This window comes from Gobio gobio (assembly GCF_949357685.1).
Source record: "Gobio gobio genome assembly, chromosome: 20".
Classification (NCBI taxonomy): Eukaryota; Metazoa; Chordata; class Actinopteri; order Cypriniformes; family Gobionidae; genus Gobio; species Gobio gobio.
In genome coordinates this window covers 6,528,359-6,544,373 of record NC_137113.1, presented here as the reverse complement: position 1 = coordinate 6,544,373, position 16,015 = coordinate 6,528,359, and the positions used below count along the sequence as shown (strand labels likewise).

The window sequence follows — 16,015 nt, the reverse complement described above, 5'->3', positions numbered from 1 at the left end:
CTACTCAAGGAAAGTACAGATACTCAAAAAGTGTACTTAAGTACAGTACTCAAGTAAATGTACTTAGTTACTGTCCACCTCTGATTTTTAGACACTAGTATCTATTCCATTATACTAATACGTATTGGTCATTGACAATTAAAGCTTCAAAATGTTTAGTTTTTTTACGAAATCTTTTCAAAACTGATGTAATGCATATTTTTGAATCATGAACAACGTGTTTAACCCTCTGGGTTTCTTCATTTATTGGTCACACTCAGGACCTTCGGGTCAAAAATGACCCAGAGGGCGGGATTTAGATAAAAAAGTGATTTGAGTAAAAACAATGAAATATATTTTTGTTCAATAATATTTTTTCTTTTCTTTTTTGGTGTTTTGAGATAATTTTATGATTTATAATTAATATTTATGCAATAATTATGACCCATTTTTTCCCATTGAATATAATAAAAAAATTATATATATATATAATTTTTTTTTTTTTTTATTAAAGCTGTATTTCATTTTAGAGTCAAGCCTAGGCCTCATGAAAGCAATTTTTTTAATGAGATCGGTGCCATCCGGTGGACACATTGAAAAATTTTACCACTATAGTGGCTCTTGCGTTTTATAAAAATAAATAAAAAATCGTAGCTTCATCGGAATGGTCCGAAACTTGGTGACTTTATCGGTACTTGGTATATGAACACCCAAAAAAAATGAGGACAGGATTTGAAAAGTCTAAGTGCTCGTAAAAAAAAAATTCACACTCAGGACCTTCGGGTCAAAAATGACCCCCATAGGAAATGAATATACCAATAAAGTCACCAAGTTTCGGACCATTCCGATGAAGCTACGATTTTTAACAATTTTTATTTTAAAAAATTCGGGTCAGAAATGACCGAAGAGCCCCAGAGGGTTAAGCAAGTTTGAGGTCTTAAAAACAGTACAAAAAATTATTGAAATGTTATTCATGTCAGGCGATACAACCAAATAGTCGTTTGTATATATACTGTGTAGCCTACCGACCTACCCATACTTTAAATGAGCGGTTTTACCAGTATAGTACACAGTATATTACCAGAAGTATAGATCATATGATCACGTTACATTGTGCCCCACCTATGGGGCATGTTGCCACATTTCACTGTCATTTTCTCAGGTTAAATCAAGAAAAAAGTATACACTATATTCATGAAACAAAACCACATAAGTGTACTAGACATGTGCAAAATGAATGTGAGAAAAAATAAATACTCTGAACACCAATTGGATTTACACAAACTGAAAGTCAGAAAGCGGTAGGTTGTGCCCGCTCTCCCCTACTAGTCATTATCAGTTACTAGTACTTATTCAAACTGTCTAGTATTTAATTATACTTTACTTAAGAAATATTAGAAGTAGCTACATATTTTTTAGCTACTAGTAACTTGTTAGAGACCTAAGATATCCTGAACATGAAAATACCAGTAAATTAAGGATTCATTGTTAAAACGGCTTGCCATAATCTTTGGACTATTTTCAGAACGACTTTGATTAAAAACACTGGCAGTCAGCGGCAGACGTCACATCTACAGCGTGCATGCATAAACAAAACGTTATCGTGTGTTGTTGTGGACGAGCTTATACCTACAATAACCAAGTTTTAACAATCGCTCTAATGCCTATAATATGGTTGGAATTCCTTTTAGAAGTATTTTTTCCAGTTGGATAATTGTCAGCCAAGGGTAATCGGCCCGACTTTAAAGAGGCAGATGTCATGGCCAACTTGAACTTTATTGCCACTAATAAGGTTTTTATATTCTGGCAAGACTAAGCTAACAGGAAGCACAGACAAATTGTGATTATCACAAATCAACATCCTGACTCATTAAAAAAATCAAGTCTTGAATCGGGATTTGTTTGGCTAATACAGCATGAACTTGTTAAACATTAAAGGACGGCCCATAAATTCGGGCGCAGCCTTCTTTTAAAAGAACAGGTTATTAAGAAACTTCTCTAAACATTTACTCCCCACCATATCAATAAAGAATTCCTCAGATGCTCTTATCGGTGAAAGGGAGGCTGTTGACCTCAAAATAAGTACAAAATTACACAAGAATAGCACCATTAATATAATTTGTGTGGTATTCAGTGTTCTCTTGTGTAAGAAACACTCACATTTTCAATCATTATTTGTAATTTTTCATTGTATGGAGAAGAGCAGCGTGCACATTCTGTCAAACGTCATGTTTTGTGTTCCACAGAAGAATGTCATATACTTATGTTAGGTTTACAGTTTATAACTCTGAGCGTTTGGCAGACTCCATCGGCTCAGACCTCAGGACCAGGCGATCTTCAGCATCTCCTCTACATCCAGAAGTTTCTCCCTGGGCTTTCCCAGGGATTTGCCCCTCTTCTCCTCCTCCGCATTAATCTTCTCCCATTGGGGGAAAAACACCGCTCTCACGCCTGTTGACAATAATGATCCAATAATGATTGTTTTGTACTGTATTTGAAACAACTACAACTGGAAATAAACTTTTTCCAAGTTTCGTTCCAAGAATGATGCAACAGCAGAGAAATGTGTGGGAAAAATGTGTTTACGCAGGAAACGCTTCGTAATGGATTATAAATGTATTCCCAACGTTAAAGATGTTCCAAAAATACCCCCTTGAGGGCAAGACAGGGCACGGACAGACACCAAAGTATATCAGTTCTCACATATTCCCCGACCTGACGAGTGCCACCTATCATGCTCTAAATAACAATAACAAAGACAGTCTCCAAATGCATTGCTGTGAGCACAGAGAAAGAAAATACATCAGAAAATTGAGACCTTGGTGTAAAAGTATAATTCAAATGTACAGCCGAATCATAGCCATGCTGATATTCAGGTGCTCTAGTGCTGTCAAATCGATGAATCGCAATGCATGAATGCATCCAAAATAATAGTTTGTATTTACATAATATATAATAATATAATAAATACATGTATGTATATACTTAACAAAAATGTGTTATATTTATATGGAAATATTTATATATAAATAATGTAAAAATACATACAGTATACACATGCAAATATTTCTTATGTATACATGAATGAGTGTGTATTTATTTATACACAATAATTATACACAGTACACACACATATATTATGTAAACACAAACTTTTATGATTTGATAGCACTAATTACAACAGCATTAGTTAAAGACTTTTCAATTAGAATATTTTAAATTTGTATTAATGCTTTCATTTTATTTTAATTGAATGTATAAAGGCATTTGCTCAGCATGTAAACGTCATGTTAAAATAATAAAAACATTCAACTTTAAATAATAATTGTATTAATGCAATAATGTATTAATTTTATTTTAATGCAAAAATGCCATCTCTTAGCATTTAGTGCCATATTAAAATAATAAAAATATTAAAATATTAAAAAAACTACAATTTAATTTGTATTAATGCTTTGATTGTTTTTAAATGTATAGATGCCTTTTGCACAATATTTTAGTGCCACGTTAAAATAAAAACATTCAAATGAAAATATTATTTAAGAAAAACAATTTGTATTAATGTATTCATTTTAATTTAATGTATAAAGGCATTTGTTCAGCATGTAAGTAATAAAAACTTAAAACTTACTTTGCTCAGCATTTTATGGGCAGGTTAAAAATAATAAAAACATTGAAATTGAAAAAATAATAACAATAATAATTTTACGGGCTAAAAAAATTTTGCTTGTGATATTTCTCAGACTTTGTTCACACAATTTTATGCCTTCACTTCACAAGATTATTCTCAAAATATGATTTATTGTTATAATGTTAAAATTTTTCTCTATATACTTACTCTTTTTTGATATTTGATACTTATAATAATTAAAAAAGGGACTATTTTACACGATAAAAAAAAATTGTAAGTATATTTTTTATGCATATTAAAGTATGACATCTCTAGTTTAGCAGTATGCTAATGCACACTCTATTGGCAGCAATCAGGAGCAGCATTTGTATGACGTGTGTCCTAATCAGTCACATGTTGGTTTGACTTTAGTTAGGATGCTGCGGCTCACTAGGTTTGATATCAAGCGTGTCTGTGTGATCATGACCTCGTGTTTGCAGAAGGGCAGTGATCGCTTGTGCGCCCGGTTTGCTGACTGACACATCCAGTTTGCCAGCCTCCATATCGTGGATTACAACACGTGCCGTGTCGAAACTGTCGTTCATGGTGGTGGCGATCACACCGGTGGGACCCCGCTTCACCCAGCCACTGCAGTACAGGCCTGCCCAAAATAAACACACACACAATTATACACCTCATGACTTTATACACAAACACACCTTTTCCACCAAAACTTTGGCGTGCTCGCCACAGGATAGTTTTCAGAAGTTATTTTAACATCCAGTCATGTTGAGTTTTTGCAAGCTCGTAATTGCAAGTTTTTTCCTCACAATTGCGAGTTTAAATCTCACAATACTACTCAGAATTGAGACTTTATTTCTCAGAATAATCTGCGACTTAATTTGATCAGAATTGTGACTATTTTTTCAGAATTACAACTTTACTTTCTAAAATCGACTGAGAATTGCAACTATTCTTTTAGATTTGTGACTTTATTTTTTCAGAATTGCGACTATTTCTTCAGAAATGCAACTTTATTTTTTCAGAAATGTGATTTTCTCAGAATGGACTTTTTCTCAGAATTGCAACTTAACTTTCTCAGAAAATCGACTTAGAATTGCGACAGATTTGTGATTTTTTTTCAGAATTATGACTACTGGTGCTTGTCATATAATTAGAATATCATCAAAAAGTTTATTTATTTCACTAATTCCATTCAAAAAGGGAAACTTGTATATTATATTCATTCATTACACACAGACTGATATATTTCAAATGTTTATGTCTTTTAATTTTGATGATTATAACTGACAACTAAGGAAAATCCCAAATTCAGTATCTCAGAAAATTAGAATATTGTGAAAAGGTTAAATATTGAAGACACCTGGTGCCACACTCTAATCAGCTAATTAACTCAAAACACCTGCAAAGGCCTTTAAATGGTCTCTCAGTCTATTTCTGTAGGCTACACAATCATGGGGAAGACTGCTGACTTAAAAGTTGTCCAAAAGACAACCATTGACCCCTTGCACAAAGAGGGCAAGACACGAAAGGTCATTGCAAAAGAGGCTGGCTGTTCACAGAGCTCTGTGTCCAAGCACATTAATAGAGAGGCGAAGGGAAGGAAAAGATGTGGTTGAAAAAAGTGTACAAGCAATAGGGATAACCACACCCTGGAGAGGATTGTGAAACAAAACCCATTTAAAAATGTGGGGAAGAGTGGACTGCAGCTGGAGTCAGTGCTTCAAGAACCACTATGCACAGACGTATGCAAGACATGGGTTTCAGCTGATGGTGACAGCGTCAGAAGCGTCTCGCCTGGGCTAAAGACAAAAAGGACTGGACTGCTGCTGAGTGGTCCAAAGTTATGTTCTCTGATGAAAATACATTTAGCATTTCCTTTGGAAATCAGGGTCCCAGAGTCTGGAGGAAGAGAGGAGAGGCACACAATCCACGTTGCTGGAGGTCCAGTGTAAAGTTTCCACAGTCAGTGATGGTTTGGGGTGCCATGTCATCTGCTGGTGTTGGTTCACTGTGTTTTCTGAGGTCAAAGGTCAACGCAGCCGTACACCAGGAAGTTTTAGAGCACTTCATGCTTCCTGCTGCTGAACAACTTTATGGAGATGCAGATTTAATTTTCCAACAGCACTTGGCACCTGCACACAGTGTCAAAGCAACCAGTTCCTGGTTTAAGGACCATGGTATCCCTGTTCTTAATTGGCCAGCAAACTCGCCTGACCTTAACTCCATAGAAAATCTATGGGGTATTGTGAAGAGGAAGATGCGATATGCCAGACCCGACCATGCAGAAGAGCTGAAGGCCACTATCAGAGCAACCTGGGCTCTCATAACACCTGAGCAGTGCCACAGACTGATCGACTCCATACCACGCCACATCGCTGCAGTAATTCAGGCAAAAGGAGCCCCAACTAAGTATTGAGTGCTGGACATGATCATACTTTTCATGTTCATACTTTTCAGTTGGCCAAGATTTCTAAAAATCCTTTCTTTGTATTGGTCTTAAGTAATATTCTAATTTTCTGAGATACTGAATTTGGGATTTTCCTTAGTTGTTATAATCATCAAAATTAAAAGAAATTAAGATTTGAAATATATCAGTCTGTGTGTAATGAAAGAATATAATATACAAGTTTCGCTTTTTGAATGGAATTAGTGAAATAAATCAACTTTTTGATGATATTCTAATTATATGACCAGCATCTGTATTTTCTTAGAAATGCGACCTTATTTTCTCCAAATTGCAACTTTACTTTCTCAGAATTGTGACTTTATATTGTGCAATTCGGACTTTATAATTGATCTCTTTTGGCATTTGAGAATTGCTATCATCATTTATTTGTGATATATTAGAAAATAAAGTAATAAACAGATGACCTCAATTATTCACTGCAGTATAATTGAGGCGAGAGGCTTGAAGGACAAAATTTAATTCCACAAGTATTCTCTAGTGGTTTCTGGTTTGGAGACCACGCCTTTGGCCACATACACATTCCCAAAATGTTCTTACCAGCTGTGTCCTGCACTCTTCCCATGTCATTGGGCACAATGGCTTTTCGGGGGTCAAAGGGTACAGTGGGGTCTATGGGAATGCTCTTATAGCCGATACTGTTGATGATCAGGCCACACTCCACATCCTCAAGCTGACCGGTGGCCACTGCACGAGCGCCATCGCCCGACCCCTGACAAACAACACAGAGATACATTACATTATAGAAATATTGCTTGATATATAACGAATATACAGTGCAAGAAATTTCAGAAGATAAACAGAGCAATATTTCTGGGTCTAGAAAACATATTGATTATTCATGAAATATGATTAAAAACTGAATATGTTATTTTCAGCATCATTACTCCAGTCTTCAATGTCACATAATCCTTCAGAAATCATTCTAATATGATGATTTGCTGCTCAAGAAACATTTATGATTATTATCAATGTTGAAAACAGTTGTGCTGCTTCATATTTTTGTGGAAATCGTGATACGTTTTTCATTCAAAAGCAAAACTGCACCCCCAGTGTTATCAGTAATACTGGTGTTCTCATAAGTTTTCATTAATATTATTGATTGTAATTTGAATTCAGCTACATCAAGTTATTTCTATTAACTGATCCAAATATGTATACGGAAATTAATTATAACTCATAATTCCCTTTTGAGCAACTTTGCTACACTATGCAAAAACTGTACTAAGTCAGTGTGCCTTATTAAATTATATTATGAATTATTATATTTTGTATTAATTTATTATATTCATTAAATGCATTCATGGCAGTTTTACGTTTTAATTTTTGGATTCCAACAGCATCATTTCCTGTTCTTTATCATTATGCATAACAGCTTGTTTTGGGTTTCACAGATTGGATCGACACAATTCTTTATATTTATTTAAAAGCAATATAAATATGATTACAGCAAGTTTGTTCCGCTTCTCCTTTTTTGACATTCTTAAGTATGACGTGACTAGTCATTGTTTTGAGTTGGTTCATTTCAAAGAATTGGCCGAACCAGTTTACAAAACACACACACAGAAAATATTCAGAGCATTTCATGTTTTTGTTACAATGCTTACACTTTCTTATGATACACAATCAAGGAAATATGTTATAGCCACATTGTAGCCCAAAAGCTTTTGTGTAATAAATTTAGGGTTGAATTAAAATAAAATTTGACTTTTGTAAGTGTTTTGAATATACTACATTTTATTAATGTTTCGTAATGTCTATTCAACCCTTTTCTCATCTAACACAATGTCTTTACATTATCCTTTGGTTAATTTCTCAGCCAAAACTAATTTGTGATTAATTCAATAAATTAAACGCCACATCATGTAGTTAATTTGATTTATAAAAATAAAAAAGGCACATTGACATTAGCATATACACTACCGTTCAAAAGTTTGAGGTTTTTTATGTTTAATGTTTTTGCAAGACGTCTCTTTTGCTCACCAAGGCTGCATTTATTTGATCAAAAATACAGTAAAAACTGTAATACTGTAGAAAAATATTACAATTTAAAATAACTGTTTTCTACATGAATGTATTGTAAAATATAATTTATTCCTGTGATCAAAGCTGAATTTTCAGCATCATTACTCCAGTCTTCAGTGTCACATGATCCTTCAGAAATCATTCTAATGAGATTTGCTGCTCAAGAAACATTTATGATTATTAATATTAGTAGGAAATGGTTGTGTGGAAATGTTTTTCTCAGGATTATTTGATAAAGTTTGATGAACAGTATTTATTTAAGATAGAAATATTATGTAACAATGTCTTTTTTGCTCAATTGAATGTGTCCATTTTTAATAAAAGTATCAATTTCTTAAAAAAAAAAAAATAGTGAGAATATCTCACAATTGTGACGATATCTTGCGATTACTTTTTTTCTCAGAACTGCATCTCTTTCTCAGAATTGTGAATTATGCAATTCGGACTGTATAATTTAGTTTTGTTTAGAAAAAATTCAGAATTGCAAGTTAATATCTCTCAATTCTAACTTTTGTTTCACAAAATTGTGATATATATATATGATTGTGATATATATAATTGTGAGATATAAAATATAACAGATAAAAAGTCATGAGGTAGGCTTTAGGGACAAAATTACATTCCACAAAATCTTAAAATACATAAGTATGAAGAAGTCTAATAAGCTGATTTGCTGCTCAAGAAAGATTTCTAATTATTAATATTAGTTGAAAATGGTTGTGTGGAAAGTGTGGATTTTTTCTTCTTCTCGTGATTATTTGAGAAGTTTGTTAAACAGCATTTATTTAAAATAGAAATATTAAGTAACTTTATAAATGTAATTTCTTGATCAACTGAATGTGTCCTTTTTAATCAAAGTTTAAATTTCTTTAAACAAATACACTGACCTGAAACTTTTGAATGGTAGTGAAATTGTGAAAAGGATGAAAACTTTTAAAGATCAATCATTGTCAATGTTGGATTTGTTGCATGAATAAGTAAACTTCACATACAGTCGAGGTCAGAATTATTAGCCCCGTTGGTAAATGTGACCCTGGAGCACAAAACAGTCATAAGTCTCACGGGTATATTTGTGGCAATAGCCAACAATACATACATTGTATGGGTCAAAATGATCTATTTTTGTTTCATGCCAAAAATCATTAGGATATTGAGTAAAGATTATTTTCCATGAAGATGTTTTGTAAATGTCCTACCGTAAATATATATAAAAATGTATTATTAGTAGTAATATGCATTGCTAAGGACTTAGTTGTATCAGTAAGAAACAGAAACAACCATACATCAATGGAAAGCTTATTTATTCAGCTTCCCTATTATGTATACATCTCAATGTCAAAAAATGGACCCTAATGACTGGTTTTATGCTCCAGGGTCACAAATATGATCAAAGATGGCTGTAAAAATAAATCTGAAGACTCTCCAAGGATCACAGATAGAAAATTTCAGAGAGTAGTTGAGTCTTGGGGTCAGAAAGTCTAAAGAAATAAATCAAACAACCCCAACATCACCGCATGTTGAGAAAAATCCTCCTCACTCACCCACCCAGAAAGAAACGGCAAAACAAACATCAAGCGCCGGCATATTCAGTATGACCGGAAATTCAAAAGGGACCGGGTTCTGTGGTCTGGCGAAACTAAAGAAAAGAGCTTTTGGCAGCAAACCGATCACATGGCTTTGATGTAAACCAAAAAGTACCCCAATGTCTACGGTTAAATATACAGCTGGATTCTATAGTAAATCAGCAGATAAAAAAAAATCTAAACCTGACGGCCTCACTAGCATACATTTACAGCTTGCCCATCCTGTCAGATCCAGGGAAATAAATGTTTATATATATATATATATATATATATAACAGCAACACAAATTGTCAATTTCATCAAGACTCGCCCCATAAAAACAAGACTGTTTGGCCTATTATGCAAAGAAATGGGGTCAGAATATGAATCGTTACTTTTGCACACGGAGGTACGGTGGCTCTCCAGAGGTCAAGTATTGCAGAGGATATTTGCATTGCGCGACGAACTAAGACTTTTTCTGCTCGATTGTGCATCTTCCTTTGCAAATGTTTTTACTGACCCAAAGTGGCTCACAGATCTTGCATACCTGTCTGACATTTTTGATAGACTCAATACCCTTAATTCGTCTCTTCAGGGCCCGAATTCAAACCTATTAACAATGTCCAATAAAATTGTGGGGTTTGTGAAGAAATTGGAGCGATGGAGAGGACAGGTTGATGGGGGTAATGTAGACATGTTCCCAACCTTGGATGAATTTCTCACGGAAAAATGAGCTTAATTGGGATGATACAAAAAAAGAAATAACTCTCCATCTACAAGCCCTGTCTGCACATTTCAATAAGTATTTTCCTGAGCAGCATAGTTGGAACCAGTACGACTGGGTTCGTAACCCCTTCATCGAAAGCGCAGTGAGTCTGTCATCAAATCAGCAGGATGCCCTTCTGGACCTTTCAAGTGACCGAACTTTGAAGACACTGTTTGACTCGAACACACTGCCGGAATTCTGGCTGTCAGTGGAGACCGAGTACGCTGAACTTGCGAGACTTGCAATTGATATACTTTTGCCTTTTGCCTCAACTTGGCTCTGCGAAGCAACATTTTCTATATTAACTTACATCAAAAGCAAGTATCGCTCACGCTTATTGACAGTGGACGATGATTTACGGATAGCTGTGTCGGGTATCAAACCACGGATTGGTATGTTGTGCTCTCAGAAACAGGCTCAGCCATCACATTAGGTAAGCTGCTAGATATGTACTACTGTTCAATATAACTATTTTTATGCACGCTATATGCAGCACATAATACAGGTGAAACTCGAAAAATTTGAATATCTTTCAAAAGTTATTGTATTTCAGTAATACAAATTTAAAGGTGAAACATATTTAGTATATACATATGCGCATGATTTTCAGAGGGCCGACATTTCTGTATTTAAAATCCTGTAATATTCTAATATTCGAGGGGGGTGTGGTTCGGCAAGGTCTGTAACGGGAGAGTTTGACGGATCCTGTGGAAATACTGACGAGTGTAAAGAGTTTTATTGTGAGATTGTTTTGTATGCTGTAGCAAGGCTACGGTGAATGCACTGTTGGCGCGACTTTTGTTTATTGATTTGAGTTTTGTAAATAAAACGTGCGAGTGCAGTCACGCGACCCTGTCTTCTTCCTTCCAAACACTGAACCTCTTCACAACTTGTATAGCAATGATGTTCGTTTGCACGCACTTTTGGGGATTGCGCGAATGAAATTAGACAAACTTGGAGGGGCGCATATCCTAAAAGGTTGAAAACCCGTGATTTGACATACTGTTATGTATGCTACTTGGAGTTTGGAAAAATGGAAAGTTCAAGAGAACAGTATTAATTTGAAATAGAAATCTTTTGTGACATTTTAAATGTCTTTACTGCCACTTTTGATCAAATTAACACATACTTGCTGATTAAACATATTAATAAATATTTATATTAATACAAAAAAAAAAACCAAACTGACCCCAAACCGTCAAATGGTAGTATGCTTCTAAAAAAAAAAAAGTGCCCCAACCTGGAACTATTACAAAAACAACATCATATCAAAAGTTTGAAGGAATGATTCCTAACTGTTTTTCTTGTTCTAAAAAAAAAAACTATAAACATCTTCCTGTATCTGTTGAGCAAATTAACCCACATCATAATTCTTTGCTTGAAATAGTACACACAAATGTATTTTGTTGTCAGGTCTAGACTAGACTCCAGTATGGCAAGCCGTTTTAACTTTTAATCAAATCGCAGGATATGTATTTGTGATATCAACAATTCAATTTTCACTAGTTAAAATGTTAATTCTTGATATCAGGAATTAGATTTCCACTAGTAACAATGACCATTTTTGATATCACAAATTACATTTCCACTAGTAACAACATTAATTCTTGATATCAACAATTCAATTTTCACTAGTTAAAATGCTCATTTTGATTTCAAGAATTGAATTTCCACTAGTGAAAACTTTAATTCTTGATATCAGTAATTGTATTTTCACTAGTGAAATGTCCCCATAGACGGCCATTCAAAATCAATTCTTGATATCAACAATTGATTTCTTACTAGTAGAAATTCCAATTTCAGATATCAGAAATACAATTCTTACTAGTAAAAATGCTAATTTCTGATATCAATAATTACTTTGTTACTAGTGCAAACATCTATTCTTGATTTCAGCAATTGAATTGTTACTAGTAATAATGTTCATTTTTGATATCAATAATTTGATTGTCACTAGTAACAATGTTCATTTCTGATATCATGAATGTGATTGTTAGAAAGACATTTTAGATATCTGAAATTATATTGATATCACAAATACATTTTCAGATATCAAAAATGAACATTTTTACTAGTAACAATTCAATTGTTGATATCAAGAATAGGCATTTCAACTAGTGACAATTGAATTCTTGATATCAGAAATCCGCGTTTTTACAAGTAACAATATAATTATTGATATCAAACAATATATTTTCACTAGTAAGAAGAACAAAGCTGAATTAGTACTAGTAAGAAATGCATTTTTGATATCTGTAATAGTTTTGTCGCCATTTTAACATTTAAAACACATGTAGGATATGAATTGTTGATATCAACAATTACAATTCTAGATATCAACAATTAAATTCTTGATATCAGAAATGATGATTGATGAAATCAGGAATTTAATTCTTGATATCAAAAATGACGCCATCACTCGCAGAAATACATTCATGATATCACAAATGAAATTACAACTAGTAAGAAACGTTCTTCTTGATATCTTTAATTAAATTCTTGATATCTGTAATTTAATTCTTACATGTTAAAATTACATTTTCACTAGTAAAAGTTGTTATTGCAGATATCATGATTTCCTTTTTGGATATGTGCATAGTTATGAACTCCTTTTTGGATATGTGCATAGTAATGACGACTGGTTATAAATATTCAAATAAGAGCGTGATGTTTTCACGTGACAGAACGGCGATGGCAGAGGAGGTTTTGAGGCAAATTGCAAGGCAATGTTATGCCATTGAAAGGACTTACCACTATGGCGTTTGCGGTCAACGACATCTTCGTGTCATAGAGGCATGTCTCAGAAATTTATCAAGAGTTGCCAGTCTGTTAAGAACAGAGACAGCGGATGAACTTAAAGACTCGCTCATTGGAAATAATGAGCCTAACGACATGTTTAATTATCATAAAATGCATTATGATTAATGTTAGGGGCAGAGAGTGTTTACTGTTCCTTAAGTCGGCATCCATTTAATAATTTAAATAAAAATAAGAATTTAGCCTACACTCTGCTATTTTTGCATCCTGTTAATGTACAACAATACTGAGGGGCAAATAGTATGTATTTGTCAAAATATAGTATAAAATACATGTAATTAATAATAATAATAATAATTCATTTTATTTAAGGCGCCTTTCAGAACACTCAAGGTCACCACACATCAAAGTAGCAACAATAAAAATAAATTAAAAAATACAATAAAAAATGAACAGTAAAGAGCAATACCAATAAACCATAAAGAAATCAACATTTACAAACATGACCATCACAAACACAAAGTGCTAAAAGTGAGTGCACACAGTAATCACGAAGGAAAAGCTAGTCTAAATAAATGGGTTTTAAGTCTGGTTTTAAATTGAGGTAATGAATCAGAATTGCGGATGCTGACTGGGAGAGAGTTCCAGAGGCGAGGAGAAGCACGGCTAAAAGCCCGATGACCCATAGTGGTTAAACGAGCCGGGGGTGCATGGAGAAGACCCAATGAGGAAGAGCGAAGAGTTCGAGAAGGGGTGTAGGGCTGTAAGAGAGCTGAAAGGTAGGATGGAGCAAGGTTATGAAGAGATTTGTAAGTGAGGAGAAGAATTTTAAATTCAATCCGGGATTTGATAGGAAGCCAGTGAAGCTGCTGAAGTGATGGAGTAATATGTTGAACTGATGGAGTCCGGGTTATTATTCGTGCAGCAGAATTTTGAATAAGTTGAAGTTTATGAAGAGATTTGTGTGGTAAACCAGATAAAAGAGAATTACAGTAATCAATGCGAGAGGTGATAAGCGAATGAATGAATTAGGCTACTATTTATATTGCAAAGAACTGATACTTTTATTATATGGTGTAAACTACACTATTTTCACTTCATCATCTACAGCTACTTGCACTTAGTATAAATATCATCTATTGCTAAGAAAATTTTATTTTCACTGAGTGTAAACAGTATCTAGTTGCTACACTTGGTGCAAATAGCCGCTGCCTATTATCTCTTTTAAGATTAGGCCTACATATTCCTTTCTATTCCATTCCGTGTTTTGCGAGCAAAAGCGTAAATGGTAAAATACAATAACCAAATTTGCAGTATAATTACTGGCAGCAGCTACACCTATAAGCTGCTGTTGATTTTTTTTTTACTGTAAAAAAAATTGCCCTATTTATGTGTAAAATGCTGGCAGCACAGTTAAAACTCTAAATTAAAACTCAGTTTAATTAACTGAGTTTTCATAAACTGACTGCCATAAAATGGTCAATATTAGCTATAGGCCTATGTTGTTCACACAAGCGGAAAAACAGCCGACTCTCTTCTTGTTTTTTTTGTTTTTTTTTAACCCTCAAATGGTCCTCGTTTCCTGTTTATTAATCAGGGCTTTGGGGTCAGTCTGACCCATTCAAAGCCATTCATTTTGTTGGATGTGGCCAACTGCTCCTAAAACCTTATAAGTCACACCTAAAGGACAAAGATTCAGATTTTAATAATAATTAACTTTACAATGCAGACAAAATAAAATAAATAATGTCCAAATAATGTCAAAAAATAATAATATCCAGAAATACACAGGAGTAAAAAGGATTGCAGTTCTCTGGCTCAGAGTCTCCCCAGGCTCAGAGTTTTCTAGGTTTTCTTAATTTTTGCTGTAATCCAGCACATAGTCCAGGGTTTCAAGAAGAATGTACCTCTTTGCCATACTGCCAGCACAGAATGATCCATGTGCAGGATACCAAAGACACTATATCTTTTGCATGGGCACAACTTCTTTGTTTTCAAAACACAAATGCAGCTCTTACATCTCAACATAAACTTTCTCAAAGTGCAAGAGGTCAGTTGTCTTTCATCTCTGTTTGATCTCTCTCTTGCTCTGTGTGTGTGTGTGTGTGTGTGAGTGTGTGTGTGTGTGTGTGTGTGTGTGTGTGTGTGTGTGTGTGTGTGTGTGTGTGTGTGTGTGTGTGTGTGTGTGTGTGTGTGTGTGTGTACTGGTAATCCCTACGGTATGGGGACAAAATGTCCCCACAAAGATGGCAATATACGAAATCCTTGTCCTTGTGGGGGCATTTTTTGGTCCCCACGAGGAAAACATCTTATAAATCAGACTAAGTGATGTTTTTTAAAAAAAAGTAAAAATGCAGCATGTCTCCTGTGATGGGTAGGTTTAGGGGCAGGGGCAGTGTGTGTGTGTGTGGTTGTGTGTGTGTGTGTGTGTGTGTGTGTGTGTGTGTGTGTGTGTGTGTGTGTGTGTGTGTGTGTGTGTGTGATGGGTAGGTTTAGGGGCAGGGGCAGTGTAGGGGGGCAGAAAATATGGTTTGTACAGTATAAAATGCATTACGCCTATGGAATGTCCCCCATAAAACATGAAAACCCAACATGTGTGTGTGTGTGTGTGTGTGTGTGTGTGTGTGTGTGTGTGTGTGTGTGTGTGTGTGTGTGTGTGTGTGTGTGTGTGTGTGTGTGTGTGTCTGGGCATGTTTTCGTGAAATATCAGGACACAAATGTGTATAATGACATGGGTATGACATAGGTATTACAAAAAGAGGGTGAAATATGAGGACGTTCCCCATGTCCTCACTTTTCAAAATGCTTATAAATCACACAGAACAAGT

General features: G+C 34.5%; 1 protein-coding gene across 2 annotated transcripts in view; it reads right to left on the bottom strand.

Annotated features, from left to right (window-relative positions):
* Positions 1–1,737: 1,737 nt before the first annotated feature.
* Positions 1,738–16,015, bottom strand: part of fdxr (ferredoxin reductase) — a 59,359-nt gene continuing 45,081 nt past the window's right edge. For both annotated transcript variants that reach the window (XM_079845693.1, XM_079845694.1), the window contains 3 exons: positions 6,618–6,789; positions 4,077–4,250; positions 1,738–2,430 (listed from right to left, as the gene is read on the bottom strand). In XM_079845693.1, the coding sequence (XP_079701819.1) occupies positions 2,300–2,430; positions 4,077–4,250; positions 6,618–6,789 (477 nt within the window). In that variant the 3' untranslated portion in view covers positions 1,738–2,299. The remainder of the gene's footprint in view (positions 2,431–4,076; positions 4,251–6,617; positions 6,790–16,015) is intronic.